Source organism: Jaculus jaculus, chromosome 18 (genome assembly GCF_020740685.1).
Source record: "Jaculus jaculus isolate mJacJac1 chromosome 18, mJacJac1.mat.Y.cur, whole genome shotgun sequence".
NCBI lineage: Eukaryota > Metazoa > Chordata > Mammalia > Rodentia > Dipodidae > Jaculus > Jaculus jaculus.
Window position 1 is genome coordinate 9,890,144 of NC_059119.1, and position 25,199 is coordinate 9,915,342.

The following is a 25,199-nucleotide window of genomic DNA, read 5'->3' on the forward strand; positions in this document are numbered from 1 at the left end:
CGCCAGTTTTGAAGTAAAATTTACAACGGTGGTGACAGTGCCAAACCACGTTTTACTAAAATGGCAAAATATTGATAGAAATTGTTTTCTGAACTGCCAGTCCTGACTGGATTTAACAAAATAGCAAAAAATTCAAATGAAATAAAACAAATCAACACACAATTGTTCTAGATTTGCTTGTTTTTATTATTTATTTATCAGAGGGAGGGAGAAAGGATGGGCACATCAGGTCCTCTAGCCATTGCAAATGAACTCCAGGTGCATGTGCCACTTTGCGCACCTGGCTCTACATGGGTACTGCAGAACTGAACCCTGCCCATCAGGTTTTGCAGGCAAGCTTCTTTAACCACTGAGCCCCTGTGGGCTTTTTTGTAAATATCTTTTATCTATCTTATGAAATGAATTGTGTTCTTGTTCTTGCCTGTGAAGTCTGAGGATCCAAGTTTAATTCCCCAGTACCCTCATAAGCCAGAATCACAGGGTGGCACATGCATCTGGAATTCATTTGCAGTGGCTAGACACTCTGGTGCACCCATTCTCTCTCAATCTGCCTCTTTCTCTTTCTCTCAAATAATAAATTAAATATTTTAAAAACAAATAAATATTTTTAAAGAGAAATTTGAGCTGGCCTTGGTGGCACACAACTTTAATCCCAGCACTTGGGAGGCCAAGGTAGGAGGGTTGTGGTGAGTTTGAGGCCAGCCTGAGACTGCATAGTAAATTTCAGGTCAGCCTGGGCTACAGCAAGACCCTACCTCAAAAAAAAAAAAAAAAAAAAAAAAAAAAGACACAGAGAGAGAAATTATTTATTTCACTCTATGGAATTTAAACAAGTAAACTCACATTTCATTTTAAGTGAAGGTCTGGAAACATTTTTTTATATATGCAGCACAATTACAGATTATGATCTATCAATGAAATATTTAAATACAGAGACTGATTTTTTAATGGATAACTATAAATAACACTAACAGGAAATATATTTAATACACCGTACTAGGACATAAGAGCCTTAATTTATTCAAATGCCGAAAGAAATGAGGCTTCTAAAACTGCTCAGTTAAACAATAGCGTTGAGGGGCCGGGAATGCAGCTCAGGTACAGTCAGTACACAAGGCCACAGGTTCAATGAGCAGCAGAGAATAAAACAGCAAGCACATCGTGAGAAAGGGAAAAAGGCAGAGGACTCGGCGGCACTGACCATTCCCAAACATGACGCCATTAAGACCGGCAAAGCGGCTGCAGCCCAGGCAAGGGTCAGCAGCACCTCAGATTTCATAGTTTCTGAACTTCCTCAGCAAGTCTGACGGGGCATCACCAGACCATCGGAAACGAAGATGCCAACTGTTCAAATCAGAGAAACCTTTAGAAAAGGGAAGAGAAATATTTAAAATCAGAGATAGTAAAAGAAGTCAGGATTATCATAGTCAAACAACCCAGGCACAAGATTCCATTATCACAAGTAAGTCTCCAGTATGAATTATTAATATTGCACAGAAACAGATTAACTTGAGCACACTTGGGAATGTGCCTATGGACAGGAGTTACAATTTATATGTAAGTTGGCCTCACATGTTCAATAATTCTTCTCTCCAGTGGTGAGAATTTTAATAATTCAAATACAAACAAATTAGAAACTACTGTTAAACAGCTTTCAAAACTTTTCTAAGGCCAGGGGTGGTGGCACACGCCTTTAATCCCAGCACTCAGGAGGCAGAGGTAGGAGAATCACTGTGAGTTCAAGGCCACCCTGAGACTACATAGTGAATTCCAGGTCAGCCTGGGCCAGAATGAGACCCTACCTTGAAAAACCAAAAAAAAAAAAAAAAAAAAAAAAACCGAAAAAAAAAACTTTTATAAGGGCTAGACAGATAGCCTGCAAAGCCAAAGAACCCAAGTTCAACTCCCCAGGACACACATAAGCCAGATGCACAGAGTGGTACATGTGTCTGGATTTTGTTTGCAGCGGCCATTCTCTATCTGACATTCTCTCTCTCTAGTAAATAAATAGATAAATAATAAAATAAAATTTTAGCAGGGCATGCTGGCACATGCCTTTAATCCTAGCACTCAGGAGGCAGAGATAGGAGGATCACCTTGAGTTCAAGGCCACCCTGAGACTAGAGTGAATTCCAGGTCAGCCTGAGCTAGACCAACACCCAACCCAACCTTGGGGAAGGAAAAAAAATTAGCCAGGCATGATGGCACACGCCTTTATTGCCAGCACTCAGGAGGCAGAAGTAGGAGGATCGCTATGAGTTTGAGGCCAGTCTGAGAATACATAATAAATCCCAGGACAGCCTGGGCTAGCATAAGACCCTACCTCAAAAAAACAAAAAGAGCCGGGCATGGTGGCAGTTGCCATTAATCCCAGCACTCAGGAGAGGCATTATCCGGCTGAAGGAAATGTTCTCATCTTTCCAAAGCTTTTGTTTTAAGAGTGTCTTCTTACCCCTCACCTCTTTTGAGAATAAAAGTAAAATAAATCAATGAAAGAAAAAAGAAAGAAAGGAGGGAGGGAAGGAGGTAAAGCAGGGGCTCGGGAAGCACAGAACTGAACAAACTTTGCAGGACTGGAAGAGAAAATGTGCACATGCAGATAAAAGGGAAGATTTGTTACATGTGTGTTTGTTTAAGACACATTTTGTAAAAATCTCCGCTTCTGCTTTGGTCAAGTATGTTGTAACCATTTCCAGTTACCAGGCTGATACAATCAATGTGCCAACTTACAGAAATTTCTTGGGTAAATAGCAGAAACACCTGAATCAAACTCTGAGAATCCTTATTCCCAAAAAATTGGGAGATAATGGAGTGATAATGTCTAAAAAGACTATCATTTACCACAAGCTAGCCAATCATCTTCTTGTTTAGACAAGTGCTGGAGGATGTCAGGAACCTTCTGTTTAGAGCATGAACTCTAAAGTGGTGATACATCACAACCCTGAGGGTCAACGAATAAGAAAATAAAGGACAGGGGTCTGGAGAAACGGCTCAGTGGTTAAGGTGCTTGCCTGCAAAATCTGAGGACCCAGTTTCAAGTTTCAATTTCCCAGTACCCACATAAAGCCAAACACACAGACACACATACACACACACACACACACAGAGAGAGAGAGAGAGAGAGAGAGAGAGAGAGAAAATGCCTGACACATCCATTCTCTATTTATAGCTGCCTCTTTCTCTCTCTCTCTTTCTCTCAAATAAATAACATATTGGGCTGGAGAGATGGCTTCGTGGTTAAGGTGCTCGCCTGCAAAGCCAAAACAGCCATGTTCGATTCCCTAGGACCCACAACATAAGCCAGATGCACAAGGTGGTGCATGAGTCTAGAGTTCATTTGCAGTGGCTGGAGGCCCTGACATGCCCATTCTCATTCTCTCTCTCTCTCTCTCTCTCTCTCTCTCTCATCTGCCTCTCTGTATCTCTCAAATAAATAAATATAATGCAGAATTTTTTAAATAAATAAAATATTGAAAACTATTTTTAAAAAAAGTCAGGTCGGGCATAGTAGGGCATGCCTTCGATCCTAGCACTCAGGAGGCTGACCTGAGACTATGTAGTTAATTCCAGTTCAGCCTGGGCTAGAAAACCAAAACAATTTGGGGGAGGGTTTTTTTTTTTAAATTTTAACTTTTTATTTATTTGCAAGGAGTGAGAGAGGAAGAGAAAGGGAGGGAGGGAGGGAGGGAGGGAGGGAGGGAGAATGGGAGTGCCAGGCTTCAATGCATCTGGCTTTACATCAAAGCAACTTTTTAAATATTTATTTATTTGAGAGAAAGAGAGAATATGGGCATGCCATGGCCTCTAGCCGCTGCAAACAAACTCCAAATGCATGTGCCACCTTACACATCTAGCTTTACATACTGGAGAATCAAACCTAGGTCCTTAGGCTTCGCAGGCAAGTGCCTTAACCACTAAGCCATCTCTTCAGCCTGAAATTACTTAAAATAAAATGGTAAATCAACCTCATGTTGGCATTACTATACAGACTGGAAAAGTTGATGATAAATACAGTATAAGCCAAGTTCTTTAGAAGCCAAGCTGCAGCTCTGGGACATAACGTACTTGGAGAGTGTGGAATCTGTGGGGAGGTGGCCTTCTCCAGGGACTCCGGCTCTTTGTGCATCATGTCCTCTGTGGGGGGATGCATGCCTTCTTTCTCTAGTTCTCCTTGCTCAGTCTGTTCCTGGTTGTGAATCTTGTTGGCATGAGTCAGGTCAGCTCCTTCCAGCATCAAGTCTTTTTTACTTCTGATAGCCCAGTGCATTGACTAAATGAATTAAAAGCAGACACATAAATATTCAATTAATATTTTGCAGTGTTTTAGGGACAGAGACTTGATATGTATTCCAGAATGGCCTTGGACTTAGAGCAATCTTCCTGGCTCAGCCTCCTAAGTACTGGGATAGGTGTAAGCCACCACATTCAGCTTAAAACAATATCACATGGTTCTCCATAATTAAAGTTCATTATAGGAGCTCTCAAAACCTTGAAAAAAAGGGGGGCTGGAAATATGGTTTAGCAGTTAAGGTGCTAGCCTGTGAAGCCTGGCAACCCAGGTTTGATTCCCAAGTAACCATGTAAGCCAGATCGTACAAGGTAGCACGTGCATCTGGAGTTCATCTGAAGTGGCTGGAAGTCCTGGCATGCCCAGTCTCTCTCTATCTTGCTACCTCACTCGGAAAAAATAAAACAAAATAAAAAGATTTAACTGAATATGGTGATGCATGCCTTTAATCCCAGCACTCAAGGAGGCAGATATAGGAGTATCACTGTGAATTCAAGGCCACCCTGAGACTACATAGTCAATTCCAGGCCAGCCTAGACTAGAGCGAGACCCTACATCAAAAAAAAAAAAAAAAAAAAAAAATTATGATCCTAGCCGGGCACGGTGGCGCACGCCTTCAATCCCAGCACTTGGGAGGCAGAGGTAGGAGGATTGCTGTGAGTTCAAGGCTAGCCTGAGGCTACATAGTGAATTCCAGGTCAGCCTAGGCTAGAATGACACTCTAAATCAGAGAAAAAAATATTAGGATCTTGTTTTATCCATCCTCACTGTAGGCAGGTATCATTTTGGGTTTCCATTATTACTGACTCCAAGGTCCCTTCTATCCACTGTTAGTGGCCTAAAGATGTCCAATGTTGAACCGGGTATGGTGGCACATGCCTTTAATATCAGCACTCAGGAGGCAGAGGTAGGAGGATCGCCATGAGTTTGAGGCCACCCTGAGACCACATAGTGAATTCCAGGTCTAGACTAGAGCAAGATACTACCTCAAAAAAAAAAGAAAGAAAGAAAGAAAGAAAGAAAAAGGAGAAAAAAAAAAAAAAGATGGCCACTGTTATTAGTGTGAAGACGGCCACAACCCCATAAGTATTTGGAGTTTGTCTTCCCTCAGCCTGAGTGCTCAACATGTGCCACTTATTAGCATATGGCTACTGAGCAGAACAGGGTGAAGGATACAGACCCTTTTGGTCCCATGGCTGAGCTTTTTCTTACTAATGAAGTGAGGCCGAGCTGTGACAGGCCATTGTGGTTTACACCCAGCAGCCCTATTGCTGCCAAGGTTTCCTTTCATGGTGACATGAGCTTAGATATTATAGCCTTCCCCAGTGTAATCCTTGGCTAGCTGCAGTTCAGGGGAGGGCAGGCAGCCCAGAAAGAGACAAAGAGAAGTTGGGGGTGGGGAGCAGAGACAAAAAATACTTGCTTAGGGCTGGAGAGCTGGCTGAGCTGTTGAAGGTGCTTGCTTGCAAAGCCTGATGGCCAGGATTTCGATGCACAGAGGCACATACATTTATAGTTTGTTTGCAGCGGCAGGATGCCCTGACGTGCTCATATTCACTGTCTCTCTCCATTTCTGTCTCTCGCTCTCTCAAATAAATAAAAATATTTAAAGAAGGGCTGGAGAGATGGCTTAGCAGTTAAGGCACTTGCCTGCAAAAGTCAAAGTCAAAATCCTTTGACCCAGGTTTGAGTCCCCAGGACTCATATAAGCCAGATGCACAAGGTGGCACATGTGTCTGGAGTTTGTGTGCTCCTTCTTTCTCTCACTCTCTCTCTCTCTATCTCTACTTGCCTCTTCCTCTCTCTCTCAAATATATATGTGTGTGGGTGGGTGGGTGTGGGTGTGTGTGTATAAAATAAGTAATAAATAGAAAAAGAAAATATAGGCCAGAATAAGCCCTTCCTTCCCTAAGCTGCTTTTTCTTTTTTTGGTTTTTCAAGGTAGTTCTAACCCGGGCTGACCTGGAATTCACTATGGAGTCTAAGGGTGGCCTCAAACTCAAGAGGGATCCACCTTCCTCTGCCTCCAGAGTGCAGCGATTAAAGGTGTGCGCCACCACGCCTGGCTTCCTAAGCTGCTTCTTGTCAGGTTTTTGGTCACAGCAGTGAGAAAATAACGAACACAGAGTCACAGACGCTACAACATACATGAACCTTCTAAACATATTAAGTGAACAACTTTTTAATATTATTTATTTATTTTCAAGCAGAAAGAGAGAGAGAGCATGCACCAGGGCCTCTAGCCACTGCAAACAAACTCCAGATTCATGTGCCACTTTGTGTATCTGGCTTTGTATGGGTAGTAGGGAATTGAACCTGGGTCCTTAGGCTTTGCAGGCAAGCATCTTAACCACTGAACCACCTCTCCAGCCTCACCTTTTTTAATTGTAATTAATTAATCTTGCCATTACCCTCTCTTATCCTCCCACTCCTGCTAAACTCTTTTCCTCCCAACTAATCTCCTTCCAATTTTCTTGTCTTGTTTTGGGTTTGCTTGATTTTTGTTGTTGTTTGTTTTTGTCTTTAAGAAGACATCTTTTTTAAGTACTTTTTTACTTTTATTTATTTATTTGACAGAGAGAGAGAATGGGTGCACCAGAGCCTCAAGCCACTACAAATGAACTACAGATGCGTGCGCCCCCTTGTGCATCTGGCTAACGTGGGTCCTGGGGAATCAAACCAAAGTCCTTTGGCTTTGCAGGCAAATGCCTTAAGCACTAAGCCATCTCTCTGGCCCTGCTTGTTTGTTTTTCTGACACACTGAATAAAACCAGGGATGCTTTCATGATTGCAGGAGAGGTGACTCACTGGAATATGGGCAACTCACCAGTGGCTACAGCACACAAGAGCGTGGCTTCCTCTCCCCACAACCATTAACTGTCAGCAGCCCCTCTGAGCGGATGGAGCAGAGTCTCGTGAGCCCTCCTTCATCCACGACGGAACGTTGCATAGCAAAGCTGATATGCTGTTATTCTCCCTTCACGACTAACTTGCTTTCCAACTTCCCTTAATGGGCCTTTTCTTTTTCTAAAAAACAATTTTCTTACATTCTAAACCTTGATCAATACTAACAAGATAACTTTAATTTTTTTTTTATTTATTTATAAGCAGAGACAGAGAGAGAATGGGCGACACCAGGGCCCCCAGACACTGCAAACAAACTGCACATGCATACGCCACCTTGTGCATCTGGCTTACATGGGTCCTGGGGAACAGAATCAGAGCTCTTTGGCTTCGCAGGCAAACACCTTAACTGCTAAGCCATCTCTCCAGCCCCTCAAATAACTTTTTTAAAAATCTGCATTCCATTAAACATTGAGACAAATAGAAAAAAAAGTTTCACATGAGTCATAGCTCAGATGAATAACTATACAAAATTGGCTAGTTACTTTTTTTTTATTTTTTCTCAATTTTTGTTAACATTTTCCATTATTATTAAAAATATACCATAGTAATACCCTCCCTCCCCCCTCCCGCTTTCCCCTTTGAAATTCCATTCTCCATCATATTACCTCCCCATCTCAATCATTCTACTTACATATATACAATACCAACCTATTAAGTACCCTCCTCCCTTCCTTTCTCTTCCCTTTATATCTCCTTTTTAACTTACTGGCCTCTGCTACTGAGTTTTTTCCTTCTCATGCAGAAGCCCAGTCATCTGTAGCTAGGATCCACATATGAGGGAGAACATGTGGCACTTGGCTTTCTGGGCCTGGGTTACCTCACTTAGTATAATCCTTTTCAGATCCATCCATTTTTCTGCAAATTTCATAACTTCATTTTTCTTTACTGCTGAGTAGAACTCCATCGTATAAATGTGCCATATCTTCATTATCCACTCATCAGTTGAGGGACATCTAGGCTGATTCCATTTCCCAGCTATTATAAATTGAGCAGCAATAAACATGGTTGAGCATGTACTTCTAAGGAAATGAGATGAGTCCTTAGGATATATGCCTAGGAGTGCTATAGCTGGGTCATATGGTAGATCAATCTGTAGCTGTTTTAGGAACCTCCACACTGATTTCCACAATGGCTGGACCAGATTACATTCCCACCAACAGTGTAGAAGGGTTCCTCTTTATCCACATCCCAGCCAACATTTATGATCATTTGTTTTCATGATGGTAATGGCTAGTTATTTTTATCCTGGATCAGCATGAGTGAATTTTTTTACTTGCCTGAGTGATTGACTTCTGACCTGCTTTTGGATACTATCCAAGTAGGACAGATTTTGAACAAAAGGTATTGAATTGCACACTGTTTTCCATCTGGCTTGAAAAACCATAGCCATTCAAGCATAGGAGGAAGGCTTCTTGGTGGGCTATGGCCAACTGGACTTTCCCCAAAGACACCTCACCCAGCCAAAAACCCAGAAACAATCAACAGGCAAACAAGAAGATCCCAAAGTCTTTCCAGAAATAGTCAATTCATGAAAAAGACAATTCAACAAAAATATGTTTCTTGTAACCCATTATAAAAATTTATAGCAATGAGCTGCATGGTGGCACACACCTTTAATGCCAGTCCTCGGGAAGCAGAGGTAAGAGGATCACTGTGAATTTGAGGTCACCCTGAGACTACATAGTCAATTCCAGGTCAGCCTGGACTAGAGTGAGACCTTACCTCAAAAACAAAATCCTAGCAATGAGAACTTGGCATAACAGTGCACCCTTTGATCCCAGCATTCAGGAGGCTGAGGTAGGAGGATGGCTATGAATTCGAGGCCATCCTGAGACTAATTCCAGGTCAGCCTGGGCTATAGCAAGACCCTACCTCAAAATACCAAAACTAAAATTTATAGTAACATTGGAGAAAAGACAGCCTCTTCAGCAAATGGTGCTGGAAAAACTGGATATGTATCTGTAAAAGGATGAAAAAAGATCCTTATCTCTCTCCATGCACAAGAATTATGTCCAAATGGATTAAAGGATCAAAGGCCTTAATATCAGACCCAAAACTCTGAAACTGCTACAGGAAACCCTTCAACATATTGGGCTTGGCAAAGACTTTATGAATATAACCCCAACTGCTCAGGAAATAAAACCATAGATCAACCACTGGGACCTCATGAAATTACAAAACGTTTGTATGGCAAAGGACACTGAATAGAGCAAAGAGGCAACCTACAGAATGGGGAAAATCTTTGCCAGCTATACATCTGCCAGAGGATTAATATCTAGGATTTACAAAGAACTCAAAAAAATTAAATAGCCGGGTGTGGTGGTGCATGCCTTTAGTCCCAGCATTAGGGGGGCAGAGGTAGGAGTCAAGGCCACCCTGAGACTACATAGTGAATTCCAGGTCAGCCTGGAATAGAGTGAAACCCTACCTTGAAAAACCAGAAAATAAAATATAAATAAATAATAAAAAATCAAACACCCAATTAAAAAATGGGCTATGGAACTAAATAGAGAGTTCTCAAAAAAAGAGATAAAAATGGCATATAAACATCTAAAACAATGTTCTACGTTCCTAGCCATCAGGAAAATGCAGATTAAAAGTACATCTGCTAGTGTCTGGCTAAATGTATGTACTATGCTCACCAAACTGCCCAGTAAGCACTTCCCCTAATGTTCATATTCATATGTATTTTTTCTCGTACCCATATGTTAATGCTACTCTCAGTTTTGGTTTAGAGAAGCTTCTCTTTTCAGATAGCAGTGACCTTGGGATGACTCAGAAGGCATCATGGTGCTGGGAAGAAGTGACAGAGGAGTACTCAGCACTGAAATATCTCAATCACACCTTCCGAGGCTCAGTGTCCATGTGGAAGAGGTGGTGGAAAGAATATAAGAGCCAAAGGAAGGGTAGGACTCCTTACAATGTGCTCTTCCAGACACAAATTGCCTGGATAACCATGACCTCACAATGCCTGACACTACCTACACAAGACCATCATAATAGGAGGAAAAGATGATGACATCAAAATAAAAGAGACTGATTGAGAGGGGGAGGGAATATGATGGAGAGTGGAGTTTCAAATGGAAAAGTGGGGGAAGGAGGGATTACCATGGGATATTGTCTACAATTATGGACATTGTCAATAAAAAATAAATTAAAATTTAAAAACTTAAGATAAAATTTATAGTAATAGATATGGCATGAGACACTTTTGACTCTTTGAAAGTTTATAAGAATTTTTTCTTGGGGCTTTGGTTGTGGGCCACTATGACCATTTTCAAATGACCTCTTTTTTAATATTTTATTGTTAGTTATTTGTTTGAGAGAGAGAGAAAAAATGGGCATCTAGCCACTGCAAACTACAGATGCATTCACCACCATGTGCATGTGGCTTACATCGGTACTGGGGAATCAAACCTGGGTTCTAAAGCTTCACAGGCAAGCACCTTAACTGTTGAACCATCTCTCCAGCCCTCAAATGACCAGGTCTCACTCTAGCCCAGGCTGACCTGGAAGTCACTATAGGTAGTCTCAGGGTGGCCTCAAACTGATGGCAATCCTCCTCTGCCTCCCAAGAGCTGGGATTAAAGACATGTGCCACCACGCCAGGCTCGAATGATGTTTCTAAAGCCATCCTGCCATATATTTTGCAGCTAAATGGGGAGTAATTCATGCTCTGAATTCTTTGCACTGAAAAGGTCTCTTGCACATGGCGATACATGCATAGAATCCCACCACTTGGGGGGCAGAGGCAGGAGGATCATGAATTCAAGGTCATCCTCACTCACATAGCAGGATCAAGCCTAGTGAGTGAATGGAAGAGACTTGGTCAGTGGGAAACAGAACCAGTTACGGTTTCATCACAGGTGGATGATAGGAATGTGTCATCCCTGAAACCACAGCTCTCTGAGGAATTCTCCCAAAAGGCAGTCTGGAGATAGACTCCTGTGTGCAATGCACCAAAGTGCCTTGGGATCTGTTCCACTTTGCAGGACAGAGGACTAATATTGCCCCAACCACTACTTTCCTTGTAGAGTAATTATCCTGCTTAAATAAAAAGTCAGGGGTGGCACACGCCTTTAATCCCAGCACTCAGGAGGCAGAGGTTAGGAGGATCACAGAGAGTTCGAGGTCACCCTGAGATTACATGGTGAATTCCACATCAGCCTGGGCTAGAGCGAGACCCTACCTCGAAAAACCGAAAACAAAAACAAACAAAAAAATCAAGACACAAAGTCACATCCTCTCCCTCCTGTTGCCTGTTGAGCTTTTCAGCCAACGGCGGATCCCTGAGCAGCATGGGCTTTCCCCATCACAGCATCCCAGAGGGAACCCACCGTTTTCACCGAGTCAGCCAGGGCTTCCCACTGCTGGAACGACATGGACATCTGGCTCCTTCGCCAGTGGTCATAGCGGGCTCGGCTCTCTCTGTTGGTCAGAATCTCCTTTGCCTTCTGCAGTTTCTGAAAAGTCTCCACTGGAAAACAATCAAGAGATGAGCACTTGCCTGTTGGAGGGGTTAAACTCCAGCCCCCACCCCCATCCCCACCCCAGCAGATCTCCCTGGAATCATGACCCAGCCACTTACTTACATGGTGGTACAAGCCTTTATTTCCAGTACTTGGGAGGCCGAGGTAGGAGGGTCATTGTGAGTTCGAGGCTACCCTGAGACTACAGAGTGAGATCCAGGTCAGCCTGGGCTAGAGTGAGACCCTACCTTGAAAAAACAGAGATGGTGGGGGGGGGGGGCGGATGCCAAAGGTAACCATCTAACATCTGCAATCCTGAAAGGGAATATTGACGTCTGTGGACCTTTCCATCTAAGCACTATTTGCCCAACCCACTGTGCCTTAGAACAAGGCATCAACACAGCCCAATGGGAGCTAGAAGTGGCTGTGATTGCACAGTGATTCATCGGACATTGTTTGTCAAGGACACAGAAACAACTCAGTCCATGGTTCACTGAAGAAAAAAAAAAAAAAAAACTTAAAGAATAACCGGGAGTAGTGGTTGTTTTTAAGTGTTTATCAGGTTTTGTAGCTTTATGCTAGGACACCTACGTTATTATTAACTCCAGTTAAGAGAGGTAATCAGTGTCGCTGAAGAAATGCCCATGCACTCATTCATTCACTCAACGAGTGTACAAAGGAGTGTGTGTTGCGCTGGGTCCAGGATATACCACTGTGATTGGCCTCACAGACCTTCCAGTCTGACCAATTAGCAAACAGGCAACAGGGAGATGGTGTGCCTGCTACATGGTGCGTGGCCTGACATACAGGGGGAGTGCTCTGGGTAGCTGGGGCACACAGGACTTCCCAGAGGAAGTCAGAGCTCAGTTACCAGAGCACAACTGAACTAAGCCAGGCAGGTGCAGCCCCAGGGGGTTCCAGGCAGAGGAAGCAGAAGGCATGGGGCCTGGAGGATAGAAAGAACAGGGTATATTATGGACCCAGAGTAGGGGCTGGAGAGCTGACTCAGCAGTTAAAGACACTTGCCAGCAAAGCCTAAAGACCAGAGTTCGATTGCCCACTATCCACACAAATCCAGCTGCACAAAGTGGAGCATGCCTCTGGAGTTTCATTTGCAGTGGCTGCAGGTCCTGGTATGCCCATTCTCTCTGTCCGTCTCTTCTCTCTCTCTCTCTCCTTGCAAATAAATAAGTGAAAATATTTTTAAAAGATGGAGAGATGGCTTAGTGGTTAAGGCATTTGCTTGTGAAGCCAAAGGACCCAGGGTCAATTCCCCAGGACCTACGTAAGCCAGATGCATCTGCAGTTTGTTTGCAGCAGCTGAAGGTGTGCCCATTCTCTCTCTCTCTAACAAATAAAATAAGTTAAAAAATACTTTTTATAAAGCTGGGCGTGGTAGCACACACCTTTCACCCCAGCACTCAGCAGGCAGAGGTAAGAGGATCACCATGAGTTTGAAGCCACTCTGAGACTACATAGTGAATTCCAGGTCAGCCTGAACTAGACTGAGATCCTACCTCAGGGAAAAAAAAAAAAAGACAAGAATGTAAGAGCCAAAGGAAGGGTAGGACTCCTTACAATGCAATCTTCCAGACACAAATTGGCTTCAATATCCATGACCTCACAGTGCCTAGCACTACCTTCACAAGACCCTTATAATAGGAGGAAAAGATGATGACATCAAAATAAAAGAGAGGATAATGGAGAGAGGGAGGGAATATGATGGAAAGTGGATTTGTGAAGGGAAAAGTAAAGGAAGGGAGGAAATTTTCATGGTTTATTGTCTATAATTATGAAAGTTGTCAATTTAAAAAAGTTTTTTAAAAAGTCACACTTGGGGGCTGGAGAGATGGCTTAGCGGTTAAGCGCTTGCCTGTGAAGCCTAAGGACCCCGGTTCGAGGCTCAATTCTCCAGGACCCATGTTAGCCAGATGCGCAAGGGGGTGCACATGTCTGGAGTTCGTTTGCAGTGGCTGGAAGCCCTGGTGCGCCCATCTCTCTCTCTTTCTCTCTCTGTCACTCTCAAATAAATAAATAAAAATGAACAAAAAACAAAAAAAAAAGTCACACTTGGATTTGGTATCTATGAAGCCATTGGTGTGTTTCTGAGAAAGGTACAGAGGATGTCATAGTGAAGTAAGTGGGAAACTAGAGGGAGAGGAAATGGAGCCATGAACTGTGGGTGTCTTCAAGGAGTTTGGCAATGCAGGGAAGGAAACAGGGAGATGAACAAAAGGGAGACAAGGAGCTGGGCATGGTGGCACACGCCTTTAATCCCAGCACTCGGGAAGCAGAGGTAAGAGGATCTCTGTGAGTTTGAGACCAGCCTTAGGCTACATAGTGAATTCCAGGTCAGCCTGGGCTAGAGTGAGACTGACATTATGTGGGTAATGGGGAATCGAACCTGGGTCCTTTGGTTTTGCAAGCAAATGCCTTAACTGCTAAGCCATCTCTCCAGCCCTTGTGCTATTTTTTTTTTTGAGACAGGCTCTTATAATATAGCACAGGCTAGCCTCCAGTTTGTGGCAACCCTCCTGTCTCAGCGTCCCAAGTGATGGTATTACAGGGCTGAGCCACCACATCCAAGTGGCTTATGTTTTTTCAAACTATAGTCATGTAAATATATTACTAGGATGGTAATAAATGAAAATATAAAAATATGAATATATGGATATATTTAAGTCCCCAAAATGAAAAGAACACAGCAGTTGGACATGGTGGCACACATCTTTAATCCCAGAACTTGGAAAGCCAAAACAGGAAGATCGCTGTGAGCTCGAGGCCACCCTGAGACTACATAGTGAATTCCAGGTCAGCTTGGGTTACAGTGAGACCCTACCTCAAAAAGTGTGGATGCTGGGCTGGAGAGATGGCTTAGCGGTTAAGCACTTGCCTGTGAAGCCTAAGGACCCCGGTTCGAGGCTCGGTTCCCCAGGTCCCACGTTAGCCAGATGCACAAGGGGGCGCACACGTCTGGAGTTCGTTTGCAGAGGCTGAACCCTGGCGCGCCCATTCTCTCTGTCTCCTCTATCTGTCTTTCTCTCTGTGTCTGTCGCTCTCAAATAAATAAATAAATAATTTTAAAAAAAAAAAAGTGTGGATGCTACTGTACATATATTGTAGAGTGTGAGGATTTAAATGACATGCTGTAAATAACTTACTTAGTACAGAATCTAACAAAAAGTACATAATAAATATTGCTATTGCCATGATTACATTTAAGATTTTGTATGTAACATAACTTCATTAGGAATATTGTTTCTAGGAAAAATGTCTTTGTAGCAAAAACTTTTTTTCTGATTTTTAAATTTTTAATAAATTATAGAAGTTTGGAAAGGTTTAGGAAAAAACAGAAGGAAAAATGAGTAGGGTTAATTTCATAACTTATTGCTAACCAACTTTCTAATATTTCTGTGTATAATTTTGAATCATGTATGTATACATGTATATTTTCCATTTCTCCTATTTTTTCTATTATTAGGTCTTCTATACCATGTAATTCTGTATGTCTGGTGTCATATTTGATGCCAGAGAAACCAATAAAAGATTTATTATACAAACACCAAAAAAAAAAAAAAAAAAGCTGGGGCTGGCTATGCATGCCTGTTCCCAAGCACTGAGTAGGGCAATCCAGGACAGTCACTGGGGGGCTTGTTCATCCAGTCTAACCAAAAATAACAGCATGAGCTCCAGACTTAGTGAAAAACCCTGTCTCATAGAAATAAGGTGGGAGAGTGCTGAGAAAAAGTAACAGAGGAGTGCTCAGCACTGAAATATCTCTATGACATCTTCTAAGGCTCAGGGTCCATGGCAGAAGAGGTGGTGGAAAGAATGTAAGAGCCAAAGGAAGGGTAGAACTCCTTACAACATGCTCCTCCAGACACAAAATGGCCTGGATATCCATGACCTCACAATGCCTGACACTACATACACAAACAAGACCATCATAATAAGAGGAAAAGATGATGACATCAAAATAAAAGACAGACTGATTGAGAGGGGGAGGGGATATGATGGAACATGGGAAATAGAGAGAGAGAGAGAGAGAGAAAGAAAGAAAGAGAAAGAAAGAAAAAGAAAGAAAGAAAGAAAGAAAGAAAGAAAGAAAGAAAGAAAGAAAGAGAAAGAAGGAAGGAAAGTGACAGAAGAAACCCTTCACCCTCATCTGGCCTCCACACATATGTGCATGGGACACATAAATCTGCACACAAGACATGAAATCTTCACACACCCACACACACACACACACACACACACACACACACACACGTATGGCATCAATGCACATACACCTAAGAAAGAAAAAAAGTAAGATGTCTGCTGAGTGGCTAATTAGAAAAGATAATCGGCAGGCTGGGCATGGTGGCACACGCCTTCAATCCCAGCACTCTGGAGGCAGAGGAAGCAAGATCATTGTGAGTTCAAGCCACCCTGAGACTACATAGTGAATTCCAGGTCAGTCTGAGGTAGAGTGAAACCCTACCTTGTAAACCATCCCCCCCAAAAAATTATATATGTATGGATATATGTTTTCACAGTCCTCTTCTTTCTTGCTGTACCATAGCAAAATAACAAAAACAATCATTGCACTGGATAAAAGAAAAATGTGGAGCATAATAACAAAAAGGAGATTAAATTGATATACACATTGGGTTTGAAGTCTATTCATCTTCTTGAGAAATAGCCATTATTAAATTCTTACCGGCTTTGGAGTCTTCAGGGTGTTTGTCAGGGTGACATTCCAGAGCTCTGACTTTAAATTCTGCCAAGATTTGTTCAACCTAAAACAACAATTAATGCTTAAAATAAGGAGAACTTAAGTGGGCCAGGTACAGTGGCACACACCTTTAATCCCAGCACCCAAGAGGCAGAGACAGGAGGAATGTTGCAAGTTGGAGGCCAGCCTGAGACAACATAGTGAATTCCAGGTCAGCCTGGACTAGCACAAGTCCCTGCCATGAAAAGCCAAAAAATTAAAAAAAAAAAAGGAATTCATGCCTGGCAACAAACTTTGTTTTGTTGTTGTTATTTGTTTGTTTTGGTTTTTCAAGGTAGGGTCTCACTCTAGCCCAGACTGACCTGGAATTCACTATTTATTCTCAGGTCAGCCTTGAACTCTTGGCAATCCTCCTACCTCTGCCTTCTGAGTGCTGGACTAAAGGCATACACCACCACCCCGGTAAAGATTTTTATTAAAAGGCTGAGGAGATATTCAGCAGCTAAAAGTCCTTGGTTGCAAAACCTGTTGACATGGGTTCAATTCTCCAAAACTCATGTAAAGCCAGATGCACAAAGTGGCGCATGCATCTGGAGTTCATTTGTAGCAGCAAGAGGCCCTGGCACACCCATATTCAATTTCTCTCTCCTATGCAAACAAATAAAAATTTTTGTATAAAATAAAACTTCTATTAATATATCAATGCAGAATAGGAAGTAAAAGTTCCCCCTTTTGGGGGGGAATGAGATAGGGTCTCACTTTAGCCCAAATTGACCTGAAACTCACTTTACAGCCTCAGGCTGGCCTCTATCTTCTGGCTATGTTCATATATCAGACTTCTAAGTGCTGAGATTAAATGCCTGTGCCACACTGCCTGGCACCAATTAATTTTTTTTTTCTTGGTTTTTCGAGATAGGGTCTTGCTCTAGCCCACATTGATATGGAATTCACTGCGTAGTCTCAGGCTGGCTTTGAACTCACAGCAATCCTCCTACCTCAGCCTCCAAAGTGCTGGGATTAAAGGCATGTGCCACCATAGTTGACAATTAGTTTTGTGTGTGTGTGTGTGTGTGTGTGTGTGTGTTTCGAGGTAGAGTCTCGCTCTAGCCCAGGCTGACCTGGAATTCACTATGTAGTCTCAGGGTGGCCTCAAACTCACATCGGTCCTCCTACTTCTGCCTTCCAAGGGCTGGGATTAAAGGCATACGCCACCACACCTGGTTCTAGCTAATATTTTTTAAAACTAAAACACAGCTCATCTCTTCTTTCATTACTATTTTACTGAATAGAGTTCATCACAAGTCCACTGTAGGCCTGGCTCTGAGTAAACTAAAAGGAAGGTTGGTTTGTTTTGGATACTCTTTACTCGTCTCCTGACCACCTTCCCACAGTCATGTGTCCAGTGCCAAATGCAGCCCATGAACAGCAGAAGCCCTCTTCGTCAAGGTCCACTGAATCCTGCCTTCCTAGTCCAATGTCCAATTATCTACAAAATTTCCTAGCCTGTTGGCCAGTAAACAGAGAAAAAGTTCAACTTTACTCATAATCAAATAAATCCAAGTGTCCCAAGAGTGATAACAACAGAGTGATGACTAAGGATGCAAAAAAATAAAAACAAAAGCAAAAACAATTAACAGTCATGCCTTCCTGCTGCAATTTCTGAGAAATAATTGGGAAATATACATACACAAGGAATGTGTCTGCATAAGGAGTACAGACACATAGAAAAGCCTTTCATTCTTTATTTTTTTTTTTTTGGTTTTACGAGGTAGGGTCTCACTCTGGTCCAGGCTGACCTGGAATTAACTCTGTCATCTCAGGGTGGCCTCGAACTCATGGTGATCCTCCTACCTCTGCCTCCCGAGTGCTGGGATTAAAGGTGTGCACCACCACGCCCGGCAAGCCTTTCATTCTTTCCTGCTCTTCCATCCAGTAAAAGTCTGGGCTGAGGATTTAAATGAGGATGGCAGGCTTTACAAGCAAGTACCTTTAACCACTGAGCCATATCCCCAGCCCAAGAAAAAGAATTTTTTTTTTTCTCAAGGTAGGGTCTCACTCTAGCTCAGGCTGACCTAGCACTCACTCTGTATAGTTCCAGGCCAGCCTCAAACTCACAGCCATCCTCCTACCTCTGCCTCCCAAGTGCTGGCATTAAAAAAAAGACATGGAGCCGGGCGTGGTGGCGCATGCCTTTAATCCCAGCACTCGGGAGGCAGAGGTAGGAGGATCGCTGTGAGTTCGAGGCCACCCTGAGACTACATAGTGAATTCCAGGTCAGCCTGAGCAAGAGTGAGACCCTACCTCGAAAAACCAAAAAAAAAAAAAAAAAAGACATGGGCCACCACCCCAGACCCAAGAAAATTTTTCGATAGTTCAGGCTGGCCCAACCTATATGCAGCTAAGGGTGGCCAAGTAGCTGAGATTACAGGGACACACCAGCACACCCCGTTTTATGCAGTGCTGGTGATTGAATTCAGGTCTTCATGCATCACCAACTGAACTACATCTTTGGCCCTAGAACTTAAATTTTAAAACTTTTAAAAAAGGAGGGGGCTGGAGAGATGGCTTAGTGGTTAAGGTGCTTGCATGTGAAGCCTAAGGACCCATGTTTGACTCTCCAGGTCCCACCTAAGCCAGATGCACAAGGTGATGCAAGCACACAAGGCCACACGTGCGCACAAGGTGGCATATGCGTCTGGAGTTCAATTGCAGTGGCTGGAGGCCCTGACACACAACTTCTCTTTCTCTCTCATTAAAGAAAAAGAAAAGAAAAAAGAAAGCTGGGCATGGTAGCTCATGCCTTTAATCCCAGCACTCAGGAGACAAAGGTAGGAGGATCACGATAAATTCAAGGCCACCCTGAGACTACACAGTGAATTCCAGGTCAGCCTGAGCTAGAGTGAGACCCTACTTTGAAGAACAAAAAAAAAAAAGGCAAGGTATGGTGGAGCACGCCTTTACCCTCAGCCCTTGCGAAGCAGAGACAGGAGAATCATGGTGAGTTCGAGGTCACCCTGAGAGTGCATAGTGAATTCCAGGCCAGCCTGAGCTAGAGCAAGGCGCTACCTCAACCAACCCCCCACCCCCCCGCCAAAAGTATATATTTTAATAAGGTTTTTGTTTTGCTTTTTGTTTTTGAAGCAGAATCTGGCTCTCGCCCAAGCTGATCTGGAACTTACTCTTAGAGCCTGGACTGGGCCTCAGTACACACAGCACACCAAGATCCTACCTCAGCCTCCCAGGTGCTGGGATTAAAAGAGTGAGCCCACCATGCCCAGCTAACAAAATTATTTTAAAATCACTACCAGAAAAATCACATTTCATCTCAAACATAGTATAAGCTTAGATATACTATAAAGCAGCATCATCAATGATTACGTTAAAATTCCAAGTATGTATTCTCAGGATGGGGCTGGAGAGATGGCTGGGCAATTAAAGCCCTTTTTTTTTTTTTTTTTTCCGAGGTAGGGTCTCCTTGTAGCCCAAGCTGACCTGGACCATTTATCAGATAACACACACGTTGGGTGGCCAGAGGACAGTGTTCAAGTAAAGACCCAGTAAACATTTAAATCTAACTTTCTTTGAGCCCCAGCGAGCCATAAAATGACGAGACTGGGTTCTGAGGCCGTGAGGCTAGAAGTTCCAAGCGGCTCCCGCAGGAGAGGCGGTCCAGTCTTACCGACGAGAGCTCATCGCAGCCCAGTACGGCGTAGAAGTCTTCGTGGTCATCCGACCGGTAACTGCGAATCGCATCCATGGTCCGCAAACCCGCCTGTCTCCTCTGCTCTCCCCTCGTGCACGGGGCGGGCTCGGCGGTCCGAATTGCACCTGCGCTTGCCACCGAGCAAAAGCCAGCTGTGAGCCCTCGCCCGCGGCCAGCCCCGGCTCTGCACGCTCCACCTGCCATTGGCCGCGGACCAGGGAAGCCCGCGCGCTCACGCTGCAGGGCCTCCTGGGATCTGTAGTCTGGGACCCTACAGATGTCTCCTGTTTCCACACACCCCCTAACCCAGTCATCACTCCAGTGCCTATATACTTATTTCTTCCGTTTCTTAAAAATATTTTTATGGAGCCGGGCGTGATGTTGCACGCCTTTAATCCTAGCACTCAGGAGGCAGAGGTAGGAGGATTGCCATGAGTTCCAGGCCACCCTGAGACTACATAGTGAATTCCAGGTTAGCCTGGGCTAGAGTGGAGACGGTACCCCTCTCTCTCTCTCTCTCTCTCTCTCTCTCTCTCTGTGTGTGTGTGTGTGTGTGTGTGTGTGTGTGTGTGTGTGTATGTATATATATATATATATATATATATATATATATATATATATATATATATATATATGACATATATATGACATGGCTTAGCGGTTAAGTGCTTGCCTGTGAAGCCTAAGGACCCCGGTGGTTCGAGGCTCAATTCCCCAGGACCCAACTAAGTAAGCCAGATGCACAAGGTGACACATGCATTTAGAGTTCATTTGCAGTGGCTGGAGACCCTGGCACACCCATTCTCTCCCTCTCTCTCTGCCTCTTTTTCTGTCTGTGTGTCTCAAATAAATAAAAATTAAATAAAAAATTAAATACACACACACATATACAAATAAGGATTTGCAAGCAGAGAAAAAGGAGAAAATGGGCATGACAGGATCTCTAGCCACTACAAATGAACTCCAGTCACGTGCATCGACCTGGTGCATCTGGCTTTATGGAATTGAAGCTGGGTGCTTAGTATATTCAGGCAAGCACTTAATTGCTGAGCCATCTCTCCAGCCGTTTTTTTTTTCCTTTTTTGGTTTTTCAAGGTAGGGTCTCACTCTAGGCCAAGTTGACCTGGAATTCACGATGTAGTCTCATTGTGACCAGGAACTCATGGCTATCCCCAGCCTCCAGAGTGCTGGGATTAAAGGCGTGTGCCACCATGCCTGGCTTAAATAAAATATATGTTTTGAATTATTGATTTGTGGGTATGTGTGTATGTGTGTACGGGTATGTGTGCACCATGGTGTGCATGTGTAAGTCGGAATTGTCAATGTTACACTTTCTTTGAGTGACAGGGTCTCTTGTCACTGCAAATGAATGCCTGTCTGGCTTTATGTGGGTGCTGGAGGAATTGAATCCTGACTGGCATGCTTTGCAAGCAAGCATCTTTAACCACTGAGAAATCTCCATAGACATTAATTTTTTTTTTTTTTTTTGAGGTAGTGTCTCATTCTAGCTCAGGCTGACCTGGAATTCACTATGTAGTCTCAGGGTGGCCTCAAACTCACAGAGATCCTCCTACCTCTGCCTCCCAAGTACTGGGATTAAAGGTACGTGCCACCACGCCCAGCTAAAATATCTTTTTATTTGTTTGTTTTATTTTGTTTTGAGACAGGGTCTCACTCTAGCGCAGACTGACCTGGACTCTGTAGTCCCAAGCTGGCCTCGAACTCACAGTGATCCTCTTAAATCAGCCTCTGGAATGCTGTGATTAAAGTCATGAGATGCCCAGCATCTTTTTCTGCTTGTTTATTTTAATATTTTTATTTATTTGCAAGGAGTAAGAGAGAGAGAATGGATGTACCAGGGCCTCCAGTGACTGGAAACGAACTCCAGATGCATGCATTACTGCATTTGGCCTTACATGGATATTGAGGAATCAAACCAGGGTCCTTAGGCTTAGTGGGCAAATGCTTTACCCGCTAAGCCATCTCTCCAGCCCCTCCTTTTGTTAAGAATTATAAGACTTTATTTTTTAAAATTCCTACATTACAAATTTGAAATCTGAAGAAAGTCTTTCCCCTACCCCACAAAAAGAGTTCACAAATATGGACTACAGGAAAAGTTCCTCATCTAAAATGATAATTGTTAGCTAGATAAAAGATGTCACCCACAGGCATTATTCCAACCTCCAGTGGGCAGTGCATCTCCTCAGGCAGCCATAGTGCATGGCTCTCCATCCAGAATTTACAGTCCAATTCCTATGATTAACCAGGAGGGGAATGTATGTGGACCACAAGGGGAAACACGATTCTGAGTCTTTAGGTTTTCCACTTGATTGGAGGTGGATTTTTCCTGTCATCTTGGTTGTTCTGATGCACAGTTGTTATTATTCCCTTTTACTTTTGAACCATAAGTGAATGTAAACTTTCTTTGTATACAGCACAATATTGGCAAGTAACCCCTGATGTCCAAATTCACTGGTTCATAAATGACTGAGCTTTCAATAAGTATACCCCATGTGTGTACTTCCATTTTGATTTCACAAGAGGACAAAGGATAAAAAAAAAAAAAAAAAACTCATAATAATCCAACAACCCTCTGGTCACCGGGCAGCCAGTTCCTAGGTACAGTTCATAAGGCTGGATTTTCTGGTTATCCAAATAAGGCCTTTGCTTAACTTTGACCTGCAGCCAGTGTTCACTGCAGGTTGAAGACTCATCTTCAGAACCATGATCAGACACAAAAAGTGGGAGGAGCCCCACTAACACTCTAGGGCCCTTCATCACCTGGGAGCTCCATGCAAATACCACAGGAACACCCCCCCCCCTTTTTTTAAGGTAGGGTCTTCCTCTAGCCCAGGCTGACCTGGAATTCACTATGTAGACTCAGGCTAGCCTTGAACTCACAGCAGCCTTCCTACCTCAGCCTCCCAAATGCTGAGATTAAAGGTGTGCGCCACCGTGACTGGTTAGGTTTTTATTTTATTTTATTTTATTTATTTTGAGGTAGAGTTTCACTCTAGCCCAAGCTGATCTGGAAGTCACTATGTAGTCTTAGGGTGGCCTCGAACTCCCAGTGATCCTCCTACCTCTGCCTCCCGAGTGCTGGGATTAAAAGAATGAGCTGCCACGCCTGTCTTTTTTATTTTCTTTTTGTTTGTCAAGGTAGGGTCTCACTCTAGTCCAAGCTGACCTGGAATTCACTATGTAGTCTCAGGGTGGCCTTGAATTTATGGTGATCCTCCTACCTCTGCCTCCCAAATTCTGGGATTAAAGGCATGAGCGGCTCGCAGCTTTTTTTTTCCCCTAAGGCATGCAACACCATGCCCTGCTATTTATTTATTTTTTAATTTTTATTTATTTATTAGAGAGAGAGAGAGAGGGTGGGTGCTCCATGACCCCTAACCACTGCAAACAAACTCAAGATGCATGCGCCACCAGGTACATCTGGCTTATGTGGGTTCTGGGGAATCGAACCTGGATTGTTAGGCTTCACAGGCAAGCGCCTTAACCACTAAGCCATCTCTCCAGCCCTCTCTCTCTCTCTCTCTCTCTCTCTCTCTCTCTCTCTCTCTCTCTCTCTTTATGCTTGCAAATAAATAAAACATTTAGGGTTGCAGAAACGGCTTAGCAGTTAAGGCGCTTGCCTGTGAAGCCAAATGACCCAAGAGGCTAAGGTAGGAGAATCACCACGAATTCACGTTCCGCCTGGGTTACAAAGTGAGTTCCACATCAGTCTGGGCTAAAATGAAGAGCAAACATGCCTTATTTTATTTGCAAATGTTCATTAAATAAATCCCAACACTAGAGCCAGATGTGTTGACGCACACCTTTAATCTCAGCACTTGGGAGGCAGAGGTAGAAGGATCACTGTGAGTCTGAGGCCAGCCTGGGACTACAGAGTGAATTCCAAGTCAGCCTGGGCTAGAGACCCTACCTCGAAAAAACTAACTAAATAAATAATAAATTAGCACTGAAGCTGAGAGTAGTGGCTCACACCTATAGTCTCACTCCGGGAGCTGAGGCAGGAGGACTGCCACCAATTACAGGCAAGCCTTGGCTACATAGTTCCAGCCTACCAGTTTGGAATTATGAGACCTTGTTTGAAAAAATTAATAATAATAAAATAAAACAGTTTTTAAAAACACTGCTTATGTCAAAGTCTAAAGTAAAACTTTACAACAGATTTAAAATAGAAAGCTCTTTTAAATACAAGATACAGAAAGTCTTTGGGCCAGAAAGCATGACTCACTCAGGGACTATAATTCCCATGAAGCATAGCGATAACTGTGCCTAAAAAGCATAGAAGGGGGAACCTGCCAGTTACTTTAGGATCCCGAGTACCATCTCTCCAGAAGTGCTTTTATTTTAATTTTAATTCAATGTGGTTGTTATTATTATTATTATTATTTTGGTTTTTTGAAGCAGGATCTCACTCTATCGCAGGCTGACCTGGAATTCACTATATGGTCTCAGGGTGGCCTCGAACTCATAGTGATCCTCCTACCTCTGCCTTCTGAGTACTGGCATTAAAGGCATGGGCCACCATGCCTGGGATAATTTTTTTATTTTATATTTTATTTTATTTTATATAAATTTATTTTTCATGGAAGGAGTTACAGCCCACTAGCAATCCTGTCGAATGCTGAGATTACAGGCGCAGGCCACCATGCCGAGTTGAAAATACTAATCTTACACATAACTTTTGGCAGGATTGAACTCAATATAGAATGTTTGCCTAGCATGGCCAAGGCCCAGGGTTTGTCCCCAGCACCTCAAAAACTGCAATGCATCTTTTACTTGAAGATACACGGATGAAAGCCAGGCATGGCTCATGCCTATAATCTGAGCATTCAGGAGATTGATGTAGGAGGGTCTCTGTGAATACAAGGCCAGCCTGGGCTACAGAGTGGGTTCTCGATCAACCTGGGTTAGAGGGAGACCCTGCCTCAAAAAGCAAACAAAAGCCGGGCATGGTGGAGCATGCATTTAATCCCAGTGCTCTGAAGGCAGAGGTAGGAGGATCACCTTGAGTCTGAGACTACCCTGAAATGATACAGTGAATTCCAGCCAGGGCTATAGTGAAAGCCTACCTCAAAAACCACCTAAGTGAGGTCCACA

At 43.3% G+C, this 25,199-nt stretch overlaps 1 protein-coding gene across 1 annotated transcript; it reads right to left on the bottom strand.

The window, feature by feature from the left end:
• Window positions 1–928: 928 nt before the first annotated feature.
• On the bottom strand, window positions 929–20,261 carry Dnajc12 (DnaJ heat shock protein family (Hsp40) member C12). The gene is made up of 5 exons (XM_045137654.1): window positions 20,061–20,261; window positions 16,367–16,445; window positions 11,533–11,672; window positions 4,066–4,270; window positions 929–1,363 (listed from the first exon to the last, which is right to left on the bottom strand). The coding sequence occupies exons 1-5, from the start codon at window positions 20,136–20,138 to the stop codon at window positions 1,269–1,271; spliced, it is 597 nt and encodes a 198-aa protein (XP_044993589.1). The 5' UTR covers window positions 20,139–20,261; the 3' UTR covers window positions 929–1,268.
• Window positions 20,262–25,199: the final 4,938 nt, after the last annotated feature.